The sequence below is a fragment of the Phocoena phocoena genome, chromosome 16 (assembly GCF_963924675.1).
Source record: "Phocoena phocoena chromosome 16, mPhoPho1.1, whole genome shotgun sequence".
Classification (NCBI taxonomy): Eukaryota; Metazoa; Chordata; class Mammalia; order Artiodactyla; family Phocoenidae; genus Phocoena; species Phocoena phocoena.
Window position 1 is genome coordinate 13,896,430 of NC_089234.1, and position 23,476 is coordinate 13,919,905.

A 23,476-nucleotide genomic window follows, 5' to 3' on the forward strand; every position below is an offset into this window, starting at 1 on the left:
CCTGATCCCAGGAAAAGACCCCCCAGGTCTCCTGCCAGCTGCCAGGCCAGAGGGCTTCTGCTGAGAAGGAAGGCAAGTGTTTTCATGCGGAAACAAAGCTTACGTTACAGGGCCCTGGATCCTTCTCTCAGAGATAAAGACATCTGGGTTTCTGAGAGTGCGGCAGAGACGTTCGCATTTCCTTCTTCTCTTGGAGCCCAGCAGCAGCTCTGGGAAGCCTCCTGGTGACTGGGAATCTGTGCAGAGGCAGCTGCCTCCCTTTGCCTCCCCCTCCCCTCTCCCTGTGACCTCCATGAGAGTTTGCTGGTAGGGACACGGCCCCTCACTCTCACTGGGGAGTGGACAGGGGGGCTGGCTTAAGCAAAGGAGTGTGGTTACTTTGTCCTGGGTCTCCCAGGCACTGCCAGGGCCCCCACTGACCTTGCCTTTCCCCTCCCCTCTGGTTTGGGGCCCTCTTCACCTTGGCTTCTGTCTGCATCCAGAGCAGGGTACTGTGGGAACTCCCCATGGAAATGGGTCAAAGCTTTGGCTGTGGAGCTGAGGCCAGCCCAGCTGGGGAGGGACAGGTGAAAGGCCCCCCGGGGGGTGCAGCCCATGCTGTTTGGGGCAGATTCAGGTCAGCCTGATTGTCTTTCACATCTTCAGGATGTGGGAGCATCTGGTGTGTGTGTGGGGGGGGTGGTCTCAGTCACACACCAGGTACCCTCGGATGCCCTTGAGTGAAGAGCCTGGAGTAAAATGTAACATTTTCCTCCAGGTTCTTCACTCCTCTGGACCTCTTGATGTGATTTTCCACATAGATATTTCACGTATAAGTCAGAGACCCTGCTCAGAATTTCTGGGTAGGCATGGAGGGGAATAAGGGCGTCTATTTTCTGCTCTCCTTTGTCCCCTGCCGTCCCCATTCCCGCTGGGCCCAGACCCCTGTTGCTCTTACCGGCCACATGGGAGCTGCCTGGCCGGTTGACATCCCAGTGGGACACAATGACAGGAATGTGCCTTTTGAGTGGGCAGAGCCCGTGCCTTTCCTCCACACCGAGTCCTGGGCACCACCCTGCTCTGCTCTCCCTAGCCTCCTCCAAGTTTATCCTCCATCCTGAACTTTGGAGGAGAGGCTTGTACATCCAGGGCCCACTGTTGCTTTGTAGCACGTCTCCTCCCTCAAACCATGTTGTGGGAGCTGGGCCTATGAGCTTCTGTTCTAGGAGGACCTTGGCTTTACGTACAAACCCATGAGGATAGAAGAACCAGTCCACGAGCGCTCTTCTATAGACGGGGCTCCTCCTGGTGTCACTTTGGATTTCTTCTTCTGGGATCCTGGGGATAAAGGTTCAGAGGTTTCACTGTTCCTGGTGGCACCTGACACGTGTAACCCATGTCCTATTTCATCGGGCATTTTAACCTTTGTCTGCTTTTGTGCTGAGGGTGTCTGAGGAGACCCTATGAGAAAGTGAGGCTGGGGGAGGGGGCACCTTCATTCCCTTGGATGGGGAAATCTTGTCGCGCATCCGTGTCACTAACCTATTGACCCGTGTAAGCTAAGGGCAGACCTGGCCACTTTGACCTGGGGACCCTGCTGATGGGCACAGATGCTGCCCATGTGGTCGGCCTCAGCCAAGGGTACAAGGCAGGAAGGAGGCGGGTTCCTGGCGGAGGGTGTAGGCGTGTGCGGTTCCATCTGTTTTTGTAATTCGGTCCAGACGGGTTCTGCCCTTGTGAGGCATTCATGGTTTCGGCAGAGCGGAGATTTTCAGTCACCTGCCGGCTGATGGTATCTCATTAAGACGTAATTAACTGGTTCGTTTGGGGTGTGGTTATTAGTGACAATGAATGACAGCAGGTCTAGGCAGTACTGTCGCAGAGTAAATGAGTAGAGAGCGTACCTTCAAACCAGTTCAGGAGTATTAGGGGCACCCACGGGTTTTGTCAAAGTACAGAGGCCTGGGCCCTACCCCAGTACCTGGAATTACTAAGAGCAGGAGAGCTGAGAACCAATTAAAGAGCTGGTCTGCAAGGCTCAAGACCTGGGCCTGGGCTGCTCTGCCACTTCTCTGGGATACCCTGGAGCCTAAGACTGGCCCGGTTTTAGCACTGAAAGGCCCGTGCCCCAGGAAACCGGGACAGTTGGTTGCCCTACCTCTCCGAGCCTTGGTTTCCTTCTTCATAGAGTGAAGGGGTTGGACGAAAGGCATTTCTAATTTCTAACCTGAACGCCCCTCCCCTCCTTGCCCAGTAATTGACCCTCCTAAGCTCCTTCCGCGCATGCCCGTGACTCTAGGCCAGCTCTTCCCCACCGGGTCATTGTACGTGTGTGACATTAGGCAGACCTTTGTCCCTGGTTGACGAGATGAGTCCACTAAACCCCCAGGGGCCTGGGGACACCTGGGAGCCTTCTCCAAAGGGGTGCCACACGAGGGCGCGTCCCGGGTTTCCTCGGAAATGGCAGCAAAGACAGCAGACAGTGCTGATCGAAGGAGCTAGTTTTTATTTCCTATTGTGCTGGCGACCACGGAAAGCCGTGAGCTTGGGCAGCTTCAACAAGCAAGCTAGATCTCGTGCTCCAGGTCAAGGCCGTGAGAGGCCAATCCGGGCTGTGTCTCTGAGCACCCTCAGAAGGCTGGTCCCGGAGCCTCCTGGCTGCCCTTCGTGAAGCCTGGAGGGGCTGTGACTGGAGCAAGCCAGGTGTCACGGGGCAGAAGCATTTCTGCTGTGAAAGAGGTAGAGGCTTTGAATAAGATAACTGTCAGTGGCCTTTCCCCCTGCACTCTAGGAAATGGGGACTCTGTGGGATTCCAGGGGGGGGCTTTCTCCTGGAACCTTCCTGGTGCTCTGGAGATAACAGGTCAGATTCCCACACGACAGAATCAGACGCTTGCATAGCTGAGGCCCAGTGATGGCCTTTCTGTTTCCTAGGCCACCAAAGATCGGGGTTTGCTACGATCCGGTCAGACCATTTAGTCCTGGAACCGGAAACAGACCATCGGCCTTCCATCCCGTGGTGGTTTTCAAAGTTTTCGGTCCTCTGCCCCTTTGTGCTTCTCAGTTCTGGGCCAAGCAGGCCCCAAATGCAGGAGGCCCTGAGGCTCACAGAGCCTGGAATTTCCCAAGGGCGCTTGTACATTTTCGTTCCCCACTCTGTGACGTTTGGGTCCCTGGCTTGGGGACCAGCACCCGATCACCCCCGATTTTAGGCTCTGGAGAGGCCTGTGGAGGGAATTTCCCAAACAAGCAGCTTGTGAGTGTCCCTTCCTTGTGGGGTGTCAGCCCCAGGCGTGGGTGTCCTTGGAGGGGTCCTGGCCAGGGAGCCTGGGTCCCAGCCTTGCCTTCTGTCTTCCAGGCAGGCCTGGCTTCCCCCGAGAACTCAGAGCAGCTCATCGTTGCCTTGGAGCCCGAGGCGGCCTCCATCTACTGCCGGAAGCTGCGGTTGCACCAGATGATCGAGCTGAGCAGCAAGGCCGCGGTCAATGGGTACAGCGCCAGTGACACAGTAGGAGCTGGGTTTGCACAGGGTACCTCCTGCTCTCTCTCTCCCCCTCCCTGCTGTCTTCCCTCCAGCCCCCTGCATGTTTCTGTGCCTTGGAGTTTTAAAGGCACTCAGTGCGGTCGTCAGAAATCAAGATGCTTCTGAAGGAGGTTGGCCCTTAAGTACCTCTGTGCTCAGCCCCCCTACCTGGCCCCTCCAAGGACCCCCGTAAACTCAGCAGTGGTTACCCTAGTTCGTCACCCACCCAGGTGCCTTAGGGGAGGGCACTTCTCTCCAAGAACCCAAGGGTGGCCTGAGAGCGGCTCTCGGCCTTGCATTTTACTGGGCGTTTAATCTCTCCTCTCTATTAACTGATTCTTAATCTAATCCCACTTGCTTGTTATTAATTCCTCCGTTAAGATTGTTGATTTATTGCTGACTCACTCATTGGGGCCGCTTCGTGTGTGATGAGCTCATTATGTGTCTTAATTATAAACCTGGCGAGAGTTGGAACTAGAGATGGAAAGGGCTGACTTGTCCTGAGGGGCTGATGCTCGTTTAGCTGTGGGAAGGAGCATCGCCCACGGAGACGCGGGATGGGCATTTTAAGGGCCTTCTTCTCTTTAATGTTTACTATGTGCAAGTTGCTCACAATCTTGTGCCTCAGGACTGTTTTCCCTGGAATGCAGGGTTCCGTCGGTCTGTCCAGGACCACGGAGTCTGCAGACCCCCTGGATCACTCAGAGCCACGTGAGTGAGCATGGAAGCTGATGGGAGCTGGGGAGGTGGCGCTGTGCGCCCCGGCTCTGAGCTCTGTGCCCGGGTGAGGGCTCCGAGGACAGAAAACCCCCCATCGCCCAAGCCCGTCTCCATCCTGCCCTGCAAGGCCCAGGCCCAGGAGGAGAGGGATGCCATCAGTGAGGACGGTCACCAGTTGGTCCCAAGCTTTTCTTGGTCCTCCTCCCGACGCCCGTCTCTGCACTGCCCGGGGTGCTGGGGCCCAGGCTCACGCTTCGCAGGCACACATTCCTGCCCAGACAGGCCTCTCTTCCTCTTCACAGGGTGACTCTGCCCCGGCAGCCACTGCTCTGCATTTTGAACCCAGGATGGAGGCGTCTGCGAGCCTCAGCCACGAGACAGTGGCAAGAAGTTCGCTTGTCCCCAGGCTGCTGCCTCAGCCTGCTGGGGCCATGTGTTCGCACCCTGGCTCTGATTCACCCAGAATGAATGGAAGCGGGCTTCCCTCTAAGTCTGAGGGCTTGATTTGCCTTTTTCTCACCATGCTTGGCCTCCCCAGCATGCCAAGGCTGGCCTCACCGCTAACGAAATCCAATGCATTCATGTTTTCAGTACTCACGATGATCTCGTTATTTAAATTTCCTTCTTCATGGTTGTAACTGGAAAGAAGAGGAGTGACTGACTGGGCTCTACGTTTCATATGCTAATTCTTTCGCAATTGTTCATAAACAGCAGCTCATGTCAGAATTAGCTAATTCAACACGGCATTGACACTTCTGAAGCATAACATTCACATTTGAGGGGGGAATTGTTTTGAATGCTTGCCTTCCCCAAGAGCTCAGTTTTTGGTTCCCTGTCTTTAACATATCCTACCTACCTTCACACTGCCCTGTGTCTGTGTCCTGTGCCTTGTGGGATTTACTGTTGTTTCCTGTGCTCAGAGGCGTGTCTTTGGTTTTTGAAATCCTCAAATTGTTGGCCACCATCCCTCCGAGGGGCAGTGAGACAGGGGTTCTGTCTCAGCGTTGCTTTACGATGGGAACCTGTCTCCCGGAAGGACGGGGTGCTTGCTATGTGCCGAGGCCTGGCAGAGCACTTAATCCGGGATACCCAGGATGGCATTAATACCCTGAGGCCCCCTGGCTGTTTTCTGCCCTCCGATGCTCCTCCCTGATGGACTCCCAGTGGTCACCACTGAGGAGACCAGAGCTGGCACTCTGCCTCCAGCACTGCAGGGTTTGCTGTCGGTATTATTTTACTCCAAAAAGACTTAATGAGATTAGAAAAGGCTACATTTTTCACAATCTTGGGCTTAATTTGCCCGAAAAATGAAATAATTTTTTGAAGCTTAGAACATGTTTTATTAGCCTCACTAGGGCATTTTTTATGAATGCCATTTCCTTAGTCATCTAGATTGTTTTAGAAAACCAATGCCCACGACAAGGTGTGCAGTACAAGTTCATCTGGAGCCGGTGTTGGGAACAGCAGAGAAGCCCTGAGTTTGGAGATCCCTCCCAGGCCCGCGGGAACTCTTTAATCAGGGGGGCCGGCCTCTCTGCTGTAAACCAGAGCCTGAGGAACTTAAGGCTGGCCCGATGTTTGCCATTCTAATCCCCAGAGAAGATGTTTTGCAAACACTGTGCTCCTTGCTGAAGGAGGCTGGAGGGTCAAGGGTTCTTTATTGGATAACCAGCAACAGATGGATCTGTAGGGCTTAGGGACTACAAAAATTGGTCGGGAGGGTACTTGTTGGATGGGACAGCAGAGTGGTGGACAGAGCCTTCGTCTGTAAAACCAGGATTGCTCTAAATTGTTCATTGTAGTGATCATTTGTTGGGTTCCCAGTCTCATACTTGGTGCTTTGCCTTCCTTATCACTTGCTGTGTGCCTGGTGTCACAGTGGGTGCTGAGGATAAATCAGACGGCTGGTCCCTGCTCTGCCTGTGAGAGACGTTAAGTGATTTGCCCAAATTCCCATCGTGCCTGTGCTCTGCTGCTTCCCAGGCTCCCTCCTCTCACAGCACCTTTCTCACCTCTTAACATTCGTATTCTGCTTTTTCAGACTTCACTCTAAATTGTTAAATCTCAAAGGCAGAGGGGGTCCGTGGCCTGAGGGTTAATTTCAGGCTGCAAGACAGAGTCGTGGGAACTGCAAGTCCCTTGACCTCCCTGACCTGGTTTCCTCGTCTGAACACAGGGCGATATGATTTGTGCCTGTCCGCCTCACGGGGCTGTCAGGAGGCCTGCGGGGCAAGAAATACCCATGCGAGTCACAGCCACTGAGTACCCCGAGCCACCCCCAGGTTGTCCCGCGGTGTGCAGGAAAAAGGCAGCGCCGACTTTTCTAGGTTCAGCCGTGCCACCTTGCGGCTGAAGCGCCACCTTGTGGCTGAAGAGCATGTCGACTTCAACGGGGTCTGGAAAGGGCTCCTGGCCGTTTATCCAGGATCCAGATTAGGAAAACATACCCCGCATTCCTTGTATCAGACAAAGCTGCTTGATGTGAAATTATTTAACCAAGCGCTCTGAAGGCTGCTTGGCAGACAGCCTCCTCGCTGGGGCAGCAAAGCCAGGAAATTGGCCTATTTTATGCGCATTCCCCTGAAAGTGTCCCTGGAGGAAGGGAATCTCATCAGGGTGAGCTTTTCAGCAGGGCATTGGCCAAAGCTGCCAGGCAGATGAATAGATGAAGGCTGGTGGAAATAGCTACTTGCTCTGGAAGAGCTGACTCTGTCATTCCCTATATTGCATTTATGTAATCATTCTGATCAAGTATCGCCAAATGTTCTGTTCCTAAACCTCCCAGGCTCGTTTACCTCCACTGACTGCCAGCTTTTTCATGTTTTCTTACCCGTCGTTATTTTCTTTCTGTTGGCCACTAGCTAAGGAACACATACGACGTAATCGGCAGAGTCGAACCTTTTTGGTGGAGAATGTCATAGGAGAAATCTGGTCCGAGCTGGAGGAAGGTAGCATCCTTAAACATCCTTTGCCCCTGCTGGATTGTGTGTGTGTGTGGGGGGGGGGGGGGGGGGTGCGGGGCTGCTGGCAAAAATGCATTTCTATTTGTTCCTTTTGTACTTTTGCAAAATGTTCCAGATCAGTTGGTTTTACAGACCACTCACCCAGGGAGAGCTCTTTTTGGAGCTGTCATTTTGCATGTTCTAAAACCATATAGGTTCTTCAGAAGAAAAGTAGGAATTGGAACTCACCAGTTCCAGAGTGAGTCTTGTGCTAAACAGCAGGTCATTTGATAGTGCTATTAACTTGGCAGGAAGTGGTCCACATGTGCCAGGTATGCAGCAGCGCATGACCTGAATGCTTTAGTCCTAAAGGTTCACTCATCCGGGTTCATCATCCATGTTAACCGGCACTTCGTGTGGCTAATTAGCAAAACTATTGTACTAATGAGTGTTGATGGCGCTTAGCTGGGTACGCCAAGTCAGCCTGCCAACTTGTCCCAGGGCGTGGCGGATGAGTGGTCTGTATAAAGGTTGGCTGTTTTTGTACCAGGTGACAGGTATGTGGTGGTGGACAGCGGCGGTGGCACCGTAGACCTGACAGTCCACCAGATACGGTTACCGGAGGGACACCTCAAGGAGCTGTACAAAGCAACAGGTAAGCCTGAGAAAATGAGAAAAATGGCTAATTTCCTCACACCTGAGCTGTTTGACCCATTTCAGATTTCTCTCAGTATCTCATTCTTTCAGTGCCACCAGCATGTGGAATTACAGGCAGTAGAGGATACGGATGCTTGAGACCAGAGAGCAAAATGCAGTTAAATGGGGCTTCCCTGGCGGCGCGGTGGTTGAGAGTCTGCCCGCCGATGCAGGGGACGCGGGTTTGTGCCCCGGTCCGGGAGGATCCCACATGCCGCGGAGCGGCTGGGCCCGTGAGCCGTGGCCGCTGAGCCTGCGCGTGCGGAGCCTGTGCTCCGCAGCGGGAGAGGCCACAACGGTGAGAGGCCCGCGTACTGCAAAAAAAAAAAAAAAAAAAAATTGCAGTTAAATGGCCTTTAAAACACAAACCACCATAACTTGGGTTTGGGCATAAAGTGAGCCTGTTTCAGATCCTGGCCACGATCGTCACCTGTGATTTGGTTAAGCTTTCTAGGGAGGTCCCACGATGCCTGGGCTTGATTCAAGACCATCAAACCAAAGAACATTCTCTTCTTCTTGGTGGGGCGGGGATGAGTAATTAGTAGATCACAGGGACTAAGTGAGGTCTGCAGACACTGTCCTTGGATTTCCTGGGTGGGAATACCATGATGCCCCTAGTTAGTTAAATGTATTGATTTTTATTTAAAATGTAATTGATTTTAAACAGATTGTTGACGAGTGATTTCTGTAGGAAAGTTTCTCCACGTGGAATGAGAAGAACCTAAGGGTTTTAAAGTGTAAGTAAAAACGCATAGCTGTGGTCTGCTGGCTAAGTGGGTCCAAGGCTGTGCTGCTGTCTTTGAGCAGAACCCAGAACCCAGGGTAGGCTGCTTCTCAGACTCCAGATTCCATTTCTGACCGTTTTTAACATAGTGGTCTCCCTTTTTGTTCTTGACTCAGGTGGACCCTATGGATCTTTAGGAGTAGATTATGAATTTGAAAAGCTTCTGTGTAAAATATTCGGAGAGGATTTTATTGAGCAATTCAAAATCAAGCGTCCTGCGGCCTGGGTTGACTTAATGATTGCATTTGAGTCTCGCAAAAGGGCAGCTGCCCCGGACCGAACTAACCCTCTGAATATCACCCTGCCCTTCTCCTTCATTGACTACTACAAGAAGTTCCGTGGGCACAGCGTGGAGCACGCCTTGAGGAAGAGCAAGTGAGCTGGGCTCGTGTTTGGCTCAGGACAGTCTGGGGGGTAGATTGTGTTCATGGGGAGGAGGAAGGTGGCGTGGACTCTGAGTTCCAATCCGACACGCTTGCTGTGTGACCTTGGGCAAGTGACTCAACTTTTTTGTTCCTTGTTTTTTTCACCTGGAAAATGGGCATGATAATTCCATTTACCTCAAAAGGGTTGTTGTGAGGATGAAATGTATTCATATATGCTTAGCACAATGCCTGAGACCTGGAAAATACCACCTCTGTGTCAGCTATGATTACGCGCTAAAAAGATAAGCTGTATGAAATCAGGGAAGTTTGTCTGTTTGGGGCCTGCTTTATCCCCAGTGTCTACAACAGAACCTGATGCATAGGTAGTAGGTGCTCAGTAAATATTTGTTGAATTATTTATCACCCTGCCTTCTGCACTAGACTTTGGCTTCCACTGTCTCAGGGGAATGTTGGCCACAGGCAAAAGCAAAGGGAAACCAAAGAGGTTATGCCTTAGCTTTGAAGCTTCTAAGAGTCTAGGTCCTGGTGGTTTAGTGTATTTCTAAGGGTTCTTTGGACTTTCAAGCCCCCTTCAGCCCCCTCGGATGTGACAACCATTCTACCAGGGCCCGTGACTATGCAGGTTAGCCTGGGTATCCTTTATACACTCAGCGCTCATTCTCTCTCTGCCATGCCTCCACAGTGTGGATTTTGTGAAGTGGTCCTCGCAGGGGATGCTGAGGATGAGTCCAGATGCCATGAATGCCCTTTTTAAGCCGACCATTGATAGCATCATTGAGCATCTCCGTAAGTGATCAGCCGGGGCTCGGCCACTCAGCGGCCAAGAATGGGGACTGATGTTTCCAATATCACCAATCAGTGTATGTGAAGTCAGGATGGCAGGGGGTCTGGGTCTTGGAGCCGCAGGCCAGGGCCCCGGCAGGAGTGGGCGGGGCCTGGGCATGCATGAGGGCGGTTGCTGGGCACTGGCTGTGGATCCCTCACCTCAGGTACTGCAAAGCAGCCCCAGAGCCTGTTCTCACTTGGGCTTCCATTTGGCTTCAAAAGTCAGAGGGGCGGGAGATCTAAAGCAATATTATCATCGAGTGACAGGCCTTAGGGAATGGATGGTCTTTGCTGTATCAGAGCAAATTAGAAATCACAACCTCTACTAGGGAGGAGGAACTGTTGTGTAAACCAAAGAAAGGTCTCCCACAAGAGAGCAAACGGAATCTGGCCGTGCACTTAACCTGCTCCCTCAGGGGCCCTCGCCCAGGGACACACAGTAGATTCACCAGGGGCCTCTTTCAGTATCCAGGCCCTCCACACACTTCCCACCCTGCACCTACACAGTCAGAACTCCTAGAGGTGGGATGGGAATTTTATGAAAACCAAAGAATAATATTGATAACAGCCTGCCTTAACAGAACCGCAGGTTTGGAGAGGGCAAGGGGTATTCATTTATGTGTAGCAAAGAACTGCGTAAACGGATCACCGTCTAGCTGTAAAATAGGTTTCTACTGATCACCGTCTAGCTGTTCAAATAGGTTTCTACTTAGCAGCAGCTTTGGTTTTTATTCCTGAGCTTATTGATGTACAAACCCCTCCTTTCTTGAAAAGATTGGCTCTACAAAAATATTCCGTTCAACAAGGTCAGACTAAGCCTGTCCTCCAGCTGGCCCAAGCGGCTTTGTCCATTCTCCACATTCTCAGGCCGCCCAATCCCCCCCTGGCTTTTGGTGACAGGTCTCTGTCCATTACTCTTCCCTCTCAGGGGACCTGTTTCAGAAGCCGGAAGTGTCCACGGTCAAGTTCCTCTTCCTGGTGGGCGGCTTCGCCGAGGCGCCCCTCCTGCAACAGGCGGTGCACGCTGCCTTCGGCGACCAGTGCCGTATCATCATCCCCCAGGACGTGGGCCTCACCATCCTCAAGGGCGCCGTCCTCTTCGGCCTGGACCCCACTGTCATCAAGGTGCGCCGGTCCCCGCTCACCTACGGGGTCGGGGTGCTGAACCGCTACGTGGAGGGCAAGCACCCGCCCGAGAAGCTGCTGGTGAAGGACGGCACCCGCTGGTGCACTGACGTCTTCGACAAGTTCATCTCCGCTGACCAGTCCGTGGCCCTGGGCGAGCTGGTCAAGCGCAGCTACACCCCGGCCAAGCCCTCCCAGCTGGTCATTGTCATCAACATCTATAGCTCTGAGCTCGACAACGTGAGCTTCATCACCGACCCCGGGGTGAAGAAGTGCGGCACGCTGCGCCTCGATCTCACGGGGGCCAGCGGCACTGCCGTGCCCACCCGCAGGGAGATCCAGACCCTCATGCAGTTCGGGGACACTGAGATCAAGGCCACGGCCGTTGATATAGCCACCTCCAAGAGTGTCAAGGTTGGGATCGACTTCTTAAATTACTAACTGGCCCTCCCCGCCGCCCGTCCCCTTGGACTCAGCTCACCTGCATCTGCTGACCTCAACCCTGACTGTTCTTTCCCTGCCCTTGACCCTAGCCATCACCCGTCTGAATTTCAGCAGGGAAGATGAGAACAGCCAGGGCTAGAAATAATTAGGGATTTTTGAGGGCACACTGGAGTCAGAAAAACTGTTGGCAGTGAAGATGGAGGTTGGGAAATAAGGAATTTGAGGATCCCAGAAAAGCAGCTAGTGTTCATAGGTACGAAGTGGTGAAACCCCACCCCCACCCCACCCCACCCCACCCCACCCCCACCGCCCCACAAGGGAATCAGTACATTTCTGCAGCAGTGATCGGGCTTGGGTCGAAGAGATCTCCCTTATGTAGAACTTAGGATGCCCTATCGCGATCCTTCCAGATTTGAAATAAGATCTTTGAGCCAGGAGGAGATTCTTCATCTCTCTTGAGACTTTTCTTTTTTACATATTTTGGATGGCAGTCGCTATAAAATGCCATCCATCTGCAGTTAATTTCTTTTCATCATGGTGTGATTAAAAGTGATGATTCACTGGGAACTTGGAGGGTTTTTAGCTGGTGGGAGAAGACTGCCTACACTGGGCGCTATTTTAGGTTCTCCTAATTTAAATTCCAGAAAGGGTTAGTGAAGAATAACTGTAGCTTCAGCTAATCCACTAGGATTTGTGAGTGGGAGAGCTGACACCTCAGCTTTTCAGCAGGTAAAAATTTGCTTCGAGGTTAATGGATATTGAGCTAGTGACATATCCCAAATGATATGCTGTGATAGAACTCCCCAAAGGCCAAATCCTGATTTCTGAATTCATAAGTAATCTGCGTTAACCTTCGTAGGATTCTGTGTGAGAAAATGAAGTTGCAGTTTGCCTCGTTCGCATCACCAAGCCCGGGAGTCCGGAACAGCCCCTCCCCTTGACAGGCACACGTATTTTAAACTAATTCCCTTCTCCTCCCTGCTTGCCCTCATCTCCCTAAGAGATTTGGCCATTTATTTCCACATTTTGAAAAGAATACATTGGTGATCCCTGGGCAGAGAATCTGTTTAACGAAATGTTTCATTTAAAATCTTCAGTTTTAAAACGAGAACTGAAGATTCTATCTAAAGGCATTCAGAGATCTGTACTTAGTGAATGAAGCTGGGTTTTTTCAAAGCAGATCTGTGGATCTCCCGCGCAAGAACTGCCTGGGTGCTTCTGAAATACAGGTTCCTGGATTCTTTTCCTTTTATGAACTCAAGTCTTGGAGAGGGGAACCAGAATCTGCAATTTTTAGTAGATGCCACAGGGGACTGTGGTTCAGTTGGAATTTGAAAACTCCTAACTTTAGGGTTTTGGAAAGCTGGGGCGCAGACCAGAGCCTGCAGCTTCCAGTTGGGTTCCCTTAGGGAGTGAGTCTACAAGTGAAGGACCACAATCCCACACGTTGCCCTCTTGTGAGTGGGGCTGGAGCTCCAGCTGGCTTGGGGATGGCACTTTTAACCTTCACAGGAAGGGCCTGGGGAGGAAAAAGATTGGAAGAAAGGCAGCCTAAGAATGGGGCTGAGGAACCAACTGGTGTGTGTGTCCGCTCTCCGTCCTTCCCCACTTGCAAAGCCAGTCTTCAACATTCAGGAGCCAACTGAGTTGAAGAATCAAGAACCTGACTCAGCCCATGTGATCTGTTCAAAGCTGTCTCTTCCACCTGCTGGAGTTAATTCGATTTTAAATCGCCAGAGGCATGCATAATGAATGAGGGGAGGATGGATGACTCAGCCACTAACTTTGAATGCAACTTGGATTCACAAACCCGTTATCACAGCCCATTATCATATGCAGATTTTAAGTAGCATTTCCAACTTCATTTTAAGTGTCTTCTTTTTCACATCGCTTGCTGCAGAATTCCCTACTAGAATGTGAAACACTAACAAACCCAGAACGAGAGAATGCTAGTCACATACTTAGTAGCGGGGTTTCGCATCGAGACACAAATGTGTGCTCTAGGGTTCTCTTCCTGCCTGCTCGGCTTCAAAAGCTAAATGTTATGGGTCTTTCTTTGGTGTTGCCAGCCATACTCTACAAACAAGACTTTTCCATTTAGTTATAAGTAATATAATTTTATGTACATACAATATTAGAAAATTGTACAGAATCTTGATTTCTACAATGTGCTCTTGTTAAAAAAAAAAAAGGGAAAATGCTCTTTGAATTTTGTTGATGACATTGCTGCCTTTAAGTTTCCATGGTTTCATTTCTTAATTGTGCTTACTAGACATTGATTTGTACTGATGCTAAGCTATGGACTGTGTGAGCAGACTGAGCAACAGACAGAGGCGCCTAGGGTCAGAATCCTCTACGAAATAGACCGGCTGGATCGACAGCTCCATCAGACCTTGCTACACACACATCCTTCCCAAAGGTTCACAGTTTATATTTAAAGGTGCACAATAATGTATCGATTCTCCTGAACTGCCTTTGAGAGCTGAACGTTCTGGTTCTGTAAGCCATGTGACTGTGCAGAAAAACCTCCGAAAACTCTGTGTCCCTGCAGGGCTGTCAGCGTCTCCTTGTGGGGCGAAGCGGTCACTCTGAAGGCAAAGTGTGATGTTTTCAGGACACCAGCATCAAAGGAAGGAATCAGGTGGTACACAAATCCAGCTTTTCTACTGGATTAAGTGTAAGTGTGAGTAATAGAGTCAAGTCCTTTCCCTGGCTAATGTAAGGCCTTTCCCATCTGGCATCAAGGATGTCTCCTTGTCTACCATTTCTCTTAAATGAAATGGTTGAAATTTGCAATGTTGGCAAAAAGATGATGGAGAGGGGGTGATGATTTTACTGGATCTTCTTCTGCCCCAGAGATGCAGCCCTGATAGTCAGACTTCTTAGAGGGAATCCTCAAATCCACCCCTTCTCCCCTTCCCCGCCCCCACAGAAATATTCTAGAGTAAGAACACTGGATAGGTACACGTGGACACATTTTCTAATCTTAGAAAGTTTCTAAAAGGCCCGTTGTCCTAACGCATTACTCAGTTGTCCCTGGCGTATTATCTGAGGTTCAAGTTTCTTGGAAGCAGAACTGTCAAAGGGTTTCCTTTGTAACTTCCCTTTCTGTACACAGCAGGCATTAATAAATGTTGAATGTCAGACAAGAATGTCAGACGGACAAGAGAGGAAAGAGGAAACGTACAAGCGTTTCTGCAGACCGATGGCTAAGATGAATCCAGATTACAGAGCCTGCCCTACCCCTAGAATGTTATTTAGATCAAGTTTAGCTTTTAGAGTCCAGGTCTGGTTAATTGCCAGGGTGGCAAAGAATCGCATGCACCTATATAAACAGGAGTCAAAATGCATTATTAGCTGACGATTGAATCACACATTGTAGAGATGAAATAGCTGTGATTAAGCTGCATATTTATGCTGGGAAATGGCTGAAGTGGGTGACTAGTATAAGAGTTGTTGGCCATAACATCGTATCTCTTATCTGCTTGGAATATGGAAACATATTCTAAAATAACAGCCACTGGGGTCTTGTTCACTATAAATTCGAACTTCACAGAACTTGGCAGCAATTCACAATTTGACTGTATCTGCAGACTGTCTTCACAGATGTCTAATAAAGCAAAACTCTGGATCTCATGTGGCCCAGACTTTTTTTGTGCACTCTGAATTTGTAAATGGAATTATAGATACATTACTGACTTTCCCCTCTATCCCATCTCAGATGGAAATTGATTTTCAGGTCTTTTCCTAGGTGTTGCAAGCTTTATTAACTTTCATTCCAATAAGACTGGCTCCTCTGTTCACTGGGAACCAAGCCTCCATTGACAGCCACTAACCCCTTTTCCCTTGAAGCCAAAGAAAGCAGCCTTGCCAGAGAAAAGGCAGATAAGCCACAGTGACAACTGACAACTCCACTGCACCCAAATGAAGGTCATTAAAAAAAAAAAAAAAGCAGAAGGCCAAGGACTGATGCCTTGTCCTCTGGTATCCTAGCAGGCACAACTAGCTGGCCGCTGCATCTAGGGCCTTGGGTTTATTCCAGGCTCTATGTCTGGGTCACCCTCCAGAGTTGGCTCTAGGAGTTTCTGGATAGTCTGAGGCGGGCCCTAGGACCTCGAGGGAGGTATAAATGGGTTCTTCCTAAGTGGGTAGCTGCACCAGCTTTCATCTGAAGTTTAGTTCCCATGAGGAGAGGTCGGGAAGGCCAGGATGTACAGTCAAACAAACGTGTATTGCAAAGTAGAGCCAGCAGGCAGTCTGGCTGCCGTTTCCTCATCTGTAGGGAGCGGCTGGGACTAGCCGTCTGTAAAGGCCACTCAGTCCCTGGATCTGGGTCACACAGTGGGCATCTTGGTTTTGTCGACTTAAAAAAAGTGCACAATGTGAGAGTTGAGGGCTGAGTTTCACTTGGGACAAAATGAGGGCTATAGCCCGGGAGACAGCATTTCAGATAGTTGTGAGAAACTGCTCTGAAGAGGTGCGGGGGAAGTCAGTATATATGTGATTCTGGTGAAGAGGGAGTACCTGCAATCAGGCACGTATTTTTTGCAGGTTTCTGCTAGTCGTGAGGAGCGGACGTCACCATGAAGGATTTTAGTGCTTTTCTCAATACGAAGAGATGCAAGAATTAGCCTCATAAAATAAAATCGGCTCCTGAAAATATCTAACTCTCCGAAGACCTGTTGGGCCAGTTCTTCCCAGAGCACAGAGTGCCTCTTTTCTGCTCTCCACCCTGAACTCCTTTCAGGGGGTGTTGAAAGTCAGCAACTTCAGCAGCACCTGAATTAATCCTTGTAGATGGCAAGTGCCAATTTGTAGTTGACAGTTTCAGTCCGCTGAGATGAAGGCTCATCTCCCATAAAATGAGGACGGTTAGAAGGAGTACGGCTACACCTTCCCAGCATCCTTCATTTTGGTGCTTTGTCCCTCTCTGCCCGGCTACCAGTCCTGGCCATCTGGAGATTCTCCTAGTAAGAGACACGAGGCTAGGAGGACAGGGGTGTGAGAAGCCCAGGGGAAGCCGTCTGGGACACAGGCCTCTGCTTTCCTCCCAGGCTGCTTCCCCCGCCCCTGCCAAGGCCTGTTCCCGCCAATCCTCTCCCCACAGCCCAGGCCTCCCCAGTGTCTACATCAGAAAAGGCGTCTTTGACCCGGATCCCTTCGTGTACCCCTCCCCACAATTTCCAAACCCAGAGCGGCCTCGCCTGGGTGAGACCGTGTATTCAGAACGAAGAACAGCTTCGGAGGCAAGATATTTTCCGGGCAAACCTCTGCATCTCACCCCATAGACCGACGCTGAGCGAGTTCACTCGGGTTCACCAGTAGCCTCTGGCTCCCAGGCCCGGATTTCTCCAGGAGGCCAAAGGGTGATGAAGGCGGGAGGGGCGGGGGTGAGGGGGTGGGGGATGGTCCGACTCCGCCCCTTCCCCCCTCCCGCCCCACCGCGGTCGAGGTGAGCTCAGAAAAGCCGGGACGCCAGGGCAGGAGGTCCGGCGGGGCCGGGATCCAGGCCAGCCCAGGTGAGGACGGGGCGGGGCGGGGGGGGGGGGGGGGCGTGTCCGCGCTATCTGACCCGCTTCCCGGCCACACCCCCAGCACACCCCCTTTCCGCGCTCTTCCCTTCAGCCTCCTCCAGGCAGGCCTCTGGGCTGGGTCTGCAGCTGCGCAGCCGGCCACGTACCGGCGGCACGCTTCTGGGCAACATAATCCTGCCCCTAGAGTGTAGACGTCTTTCGGTCACACCTCCTTGGGCACAGGGACCTTCAGACAAGTTACTTAACTTCTCTGTGCCTTATTTTTCCATCTGTAAAATAGGGACTCAGGTAGGAACTAACCCTTAGGGCGGCCGTTAGCGTTTCACAGGAATGCAGTCCTGTCTTCAGCCGTGTTGTAGCAGGTGTTCTTCAAATGTCTGAACTGTTTAAAAAATTTCCATCACTGCTGAGTAAACCTTGCCTGAGGCCCTCCCCTCCACCCCTGAGGCCACTTGTCCTGGCCACAAGGGCGTGACTTTTGAGAGAGGAACTGGCTTGGTAGGGTAGGACTTGGAAGCATCAACAGATGTCAGATGCAGGACCTGGTCCATTTGGGGGCACCACAGGCCATCCCAGAAGGGAGAAGGGGTCTGGCTCGGGAGACAGCATCCACGGAAACTGGCCCTGTTCGGTCCGCCCCCCGCCCCATCGTGGACTCCATGCCAGCCTTTGCAACTTCTGATCCTTTCCAGCCACAGTTTACTCTAATTCTTTGCTATGTCCTGTACATTGCATGTTTAACAGCATCCTTGGCGAATTGTGGTGCTTTCTCTCTGTCCTAATCCCCGGGCAAGGTTATTGACGCCCAAGGGCTCTAGCACATGCGCAGTGAGTTCTCCAGGCAAGGACTTCCCTTCATTAACAGAGAGCAAAATCATGGAGTCTTCCAAGACCTTCATGAGACACCTGCCAATCACACCAGGCTACAGTGGTAAGTGGTGATGTGCCCTGCAGGGGGACCATGGTCCTGATCGCTGTCCCTGCCTTGCACCACTGTCCATGTCCGACCGGCTTATTGGACCAGTACAGGCACTTTAGCTTTTAAGAAACTTGCTGAAAGTGTTTCATTGCTGAAGATGGCAGATAACTGGGCTCTGATAAGTGGGGAGATATAATCTAGGCAGATCTCCCAGGACATGGCCTGGTATGTAAGAAGCGCTTAATTAATGTCTGTTATATACATTTGGACCAGGATAGACACAATGAATAAGCTGAGGCTCTGTCCTCCTTCCCAAGTTGTGCTGTTCTCATGAACTAGGGCTGTCCTTATGGTCCCTTTTCTTCCTGTGTCCCCTAGAGGGATGGTGACCAACTTTTTTTGGTTTGCCGGGAATGGTCCCAGTTTTAGCACTAAAAGTCCTACATCCCAGGAAACCCCTCAGTTGTTGGCAGACCAGGACAACTGGTCACCCTACCTAAAGGCTTTTCCTCCTCAGGCTTCCGAGAATTTACTAAGTCACATCCCTGTGGGTAACAAACCTGGTGGTCCCCATAGGCCCTCTGCTCTCACATATAGGTATTCTCGGTGGGGAGAGGCATGGAGAATATTCCAAGGTTGCCCATCCTCACCCTGGTCCTACTGGTTGGTTAAGAGAATAGGCTTTGGATTCTAATAAACTGAGATTCCAATCTCTCCCTGGCCATTATCTATGTGATTGTAAGTAAGTTACTTACCTCTCTATGGTAAGTAGAAAGTTCTATTAGATGGTTGTATTAGTTTCCTAGGGCTGCTGTGTAAAACAACAGATGTCTATTCTTTCACAGTTCTAGAGGCCCAGAGTCTGAAATCAAGATGTTGGCAGGGCCGTGCTCTCTCTGATGGCCCCTGGTGTCCTTGGTTTGTGGCAGCATCACTCCGGTCTCTGTCCCCATCTTCACATGGCTCTTCATGTGGCTTTCTGCTCAGTGTCTCTGTGTCTGTGTGTCTCAAATCTCCCTCTCCTTTTTCTTATGAGGACACCAGGCGCTGGATTTGGAGCCCACCCTAAATCCATGATGATCTCATTTCCAAATCCTTAGTTACGTCTGCAAAGACCCTATTTCCAGATAAGTTCACATGCACAGGTACCAGAGGTTAGGACTTGGATAGGTCTATCAATTCAACCCATTACATGGAGTAGGGATAGATTCCTCATAAGACTGTTGTGAGGATTAAAGGAGCCAGCACACATAGCCTATTTAAAATATCTTGGCCCTTAGCAAGACTCAGTAAGGGTAGCTTGTATTCCTATGTGTGTGTGTGCATATACGCAATCAGGTAAAATCTATGCAGATCAAAGTAGACCCTGATGGAGAAAAACCTCTGTGACAGGGCCCCTGGGTGTCTACGATCTCCTCCATGATGTTAGGGTATCTTTTAATTGTCCCAAAACTGGGGAGACTGGATAGTGGGTGGAAGACTTCCAACACTGTCAAGAGCAGTTTAGTAATTGGATTCTTCCAGAGGAGGTTTCTTGCAGGCGCACAGGGTGAGGGTTGCTGCCGTCAACTCTGGGGCCAGGTTTTCTGGCCCTGGGGACAAGGGCAAAAATGGTGGGCTTCAATAATGGGATTTACTTTTTTATTTATTGACAGTTTAAAGCCAAGTCTTAACCAGTTTTTCCCCCTTTGTTCTTTTAAAAACTGGTCTTATTACGGCAGCATCATAGTACTTAGGATTCAGCATCCAGTTTAAATAAATAGTTGTGTTTTACCCATACTAATTGTAATGATTACATGTTATTTTGTGGGAAATGGCGAAAAATTGTGCTCGGGGTGGGTCTCACAGATAATGAATTTACCTTTTTGTGTAATAGGTCTCTGCTTTTAATAAGCCCGCAATTTCCCGGTGGTCCGACAGAAAAGATCCCCAATTGCATTTGGGAAGTGTTAAAGAAAATAAGCTCTCCCTCTAAAAAGATGAATAATTTCAATTACTCCTTTGACTAACATTTTGGTCCATTAAATGCTTTCCCCATTTGCCATTTGGGCTGACATCAGGGGCTTTGCTATCAAAGAATATTACTGTCATTGCCTTTGTTGAAACGGGCCTTCCCTCCCTGCTCCAAGGTCAGTTTTTCATGGCCTTGGGAGGGCCCGGCCACAGTGGAAACAACAGCGCGGCTTGTATTAATGGCCTTTGGGAAAATGCAGTGCTGTCGGCCAAGGAAGAAACGGCAAGGGGTGGGCTGAGATTCTGGGGGTTTGGGCAGGTTCTGAATCCCTCGCTGAAGGTCGTGATCGGCTCTTGCAGGCTTCGTGCCCTACCTTAGCTGCCAGGGCACCTCCAGTGAGGACGACATGTCCCACTGTCTGAAAATCTTCCAGGAGAACACGCAGCGGAGTAAAGACCAGCTGGAGGACTTGCGCTGTACAGTGGCCAATGCCCCGAACTAAAGCCCGTCTGCTCAGAGGAGACGGTCCTGCGAACCCTGCACCAGTATTACCGGCGGTACCGCCCCTTGAGTCGGGGTACCGGCTCCCAGAAACCAGTCCCCTTTCACCCTGGGCCCAAGCACATGGCCTGGCCGTCTTGCTGAGCTGCGACTGAGGGCACTGGGTCCAGCACAGTTCCAGGTCCCCAGGCGTCCGTGCAAAATGGAGAGGCTCAGTTTCTTAAAAGGAGAAAGAAACATTTCCGGGGCAGAGGGAGACAGGTGGGGAGGAGGGTGCTAGGTACTAAGCTCCCTGGGCAATCATCACAGAGGTTCAGAGAGCAGCTGTTGTCTCAGTAGGTACCGCTTTTAGTTGCTTTCTCTGTGCCGGCTACCGTTATTTCATTAACCACCCACGATGACCCTATGAAGTCGATACTATTATTCCCACTTTAGAGCAGTGTCCCTTGTCTGAGGTCAGACCTTGGTTCGAACCCAGCTCCTTCAGGTGCTGGCTGGGCGGGAAGGGGTTTTACACTGAATAACAGTCACAGTAACAGTGACAAAAACAACTGACAGTATGATTGTATAATGTTAATAATCACAACAGTGATTTGTCCTAGACTATTTTTAAGGCCTAAAGGCCTATAAGAAAAGTAATGGACTGATTGTCTTTATTATTATTACTGTAACCGGGGACTTTTCAAGAACCCACGCTGACTCACATGTTTGGCGTGCTTTTAAAAATTTCCAAGTCATTACAAGGAACATCTGCCTAAGAGTTGGGATTTAGCCCAGCTCCATGAGTATTTGCTATGTGACCTAGGGCAGGTTGCTTCCCCTCTCTGGGCTACAGTTCCTTCATCCAAGGCAGGGAAGGATGGACTGGACACTCCCTAGGGTGCCTTCCAGCTTTTAGGTTCTGGGACTCAGTGGCCTAATTCAATTCTTACAGCAACTGAAGGGCAGTTATCTTACATCTCACAAATGTGAAATTGCTAAAGGGCAGACAGCCGGGCAGCTAGAGCCGAGTCTGCTGTGCTTTCTCCTGACCTGCGTGCTTCTCTTGATTCCCTTATTCAGATGGTCAAAGAGCGCTGTCTGAAGCTTTTTTTCTTTTGTATTTAGTCTGAGAAAAGAGTGGGATCTGTTTAAGAGCAAGAACTTGGGAATCAGAGAGACCTGGGTTTGAATCCTGGCCCTATCCCTTCCTTGCTATGTGACCTTGGCCAAGACTTTCTTAACCTCTCTGAGGTCTCAGTGTCCTTCTCCACAAACTGTAGGTAATAATGGCACCAACTCCTTATGGTTTGTAAGAGAATAAAATGAGAGCCTATGCAAAGCCCTACCAAGGTGCTGGCACGCAGCATCCACCAACCATTGGTAGCTGCCCTCATCACGTCTAGGGGCCTAATGCTTCCCCTGGGGCTGATTGTTGGGGTGCCAGCTAGCTTAGGAGCATCGCACACTGTGTGGCTTCTCAAAGCCCTCAGGAAGCACGGCATCTTTTTACAGAATGCAAATACATAACGAAACCTCTTCAGGAGCCCCCCCCCCCATCCCCAGCTGGGCAGGCTACCTGCCGAGAGCCAGGGTCACTGAATTAGGTTGTGCCACGCGGTACACCGTCATGGCCAGAAACTGCTACAGGGGCTTCCTGGACGTCATGGAGCAGGCCAAGAGAGCACACCTGAAACCATATGAGGAGTAAATCTGGCTTGGAACTCAGGTAACAAGAACGAGGGGAAGAGCAGATCTCAGGCCAGGGGTTTCCAGATGCCCCCAGCCCAGTGCTAGGACTGTTTTTTTTTGGTGTCTCTTTTGTTTTACAGAAGGCGCTGTGTTTGTAATTGCAGGACTTGCCAAGTAGGCCGCCACGTCCTGCTCCAACCTGTGCCCAGCAAGTTCCAGAAGCCTTGCTTCTGGTCTTTGCTGGTTTGAAGGGAGAGGCTGGCAGTAAAAACCAACTGGGCCCCCTGTCCAGGCAGCAACCTAAGGCTCAAGCACGCTGAGGAAGGGAGATGGTAGGGCACTGCATGGAGTGGGGGGCTCTCGTGGCCTCAGTTTTCCCTTCTGTAAAATGGAGATGATGATCCTTTACGATAAATCGTAAGGATCAGAAATAAACACACCGTGCTCATCGGGACCTGCACAGATTATATTTATTTTTATTATTAATGAAAGGAATAACTCCATGACTTTTGTTCTTACTTTAGAATATATTGAGTTAGGCCTGCAGCACCTCCTCCTACCCCTTCTCCAAAAATGTTGCTGCATGAAAGGCTGCTGCCAAAGTATCCGGATTTCTCTATTCCAGGTAAGGGAGGACTTTCCTTCCTTCCTGCTGGTTTTAAAAAGGGGATGGTTCCAATTTCTCCACATCTTTGCTAACGCTTTTTATTTTCTGCTTTTTTTTTTTTTGATATTAGCCGTTCTAACGGGTGTGAGGTGGTATCTCTTTATCAGTTTGATTTGCATTTTCCTAATGATTAGTGATGTTGATCATCTTTTTTATGTGCTTATTTGCCATTTATACATTTCTTTGGATAAATGTCTATTCAAGCCCTTTGTTCATTTTTGAATCAGTTTGTTTGCTTCTTTGTTGTCAAGTGTTTAGAATTCTCTATATATTCTGGATACTGATCCCTTATCAGATATACAATTTGCAAACATTTTCTCCCATTCTGTGGGTTGCCTTTAGATTCTCTCATACACTGTAGATGGGAATGTAAAATAGTTCAGCTGCTATGGAAAACAGTATGGTGGGCTCTTGAAACAATTAAAATTAGAATGACCATACACCCAGCAATTCCACTTCTGAGTATATTCTGGAAAGAATTGAAAGCAGGGTCTTGTAGAGATATTTGTACACCCATAATTATAGCAGCATTATTCATAGTAGTGTAGCCCAAGTGTCCATCTAAGGATGAAGGGATAGGCAAAATGTCATCTATATGTACAATGGAATATTATTCAGTCTTAAAAAAGAAATTCTGACACAACCTATAAGACAGATGAACTTAAAGGACATTATGCTGAGAGAAATAAGTCTAACAGAGAAAGAAATAACATGATTCAATTTATATGAGGTACTTAGAGTAGTCCAAATTAAAGACAGTAAATTAACAGTGATTGCGAGGACTGAGGGGAGGGGAGAATGGGGAT

The 23,476-nt window shown here is 50.1% G+C and overlaps 2 protein-coding genes across 2 annotated transcripts in view; both read left to right on the top strand.

Annotated features, from left to right (window-relative positions):
- Positions 1–11,421, top strand: part of HSPA12A (heat shock protein family A (Hsp70) member 12A) — a 144,879-nt gene extending 133,458 nt beyond the window's left edge. The window contains exons 7-12 of the mRNA XM_065894350.1: positions 3,338–3,509; positions 7,084–7,170; positions 7,715–7,819; positions 8,761–9,019; positions 9,713–9,816; positions 10,784–11,421. Of these exons, the coding sequence (XP_065750422.1) occupies positions 3,338–3,509; positions 7,084–7,170; positions 7,715–7,819; positions 8,761–9,019; positions 9,713–9,816; positions 10,784–11,421 (1,365 nt within the window). The remainder of the gene's footprint in view (positions 1–3,337; positions 3,510–7,083; positions 7,171–7,714; positions 7,820–8,760; positions 9,020–9,712; positions 9,817–10,783) is intronic.
- A 6,413-nt stretch (positions 11,422–17,834) lies between these two features.
- Positions 17,835–22,022, top strand: SPMIP5 (sperm microtubule inner protein 5). The gene is given in 5 exon segments (XM_065894901.1): positions 17,835–17,889; positions 20,191–20,325; positions 20,328–20,408; positions 21,827–21,858; positions 21,861–22,022. Coding segments are annotated over 5 exon segments (465 nt in total).
- The last annotated feature ends 1,454 nt before the right edge of the window (positions 22,023–23,476 follow it).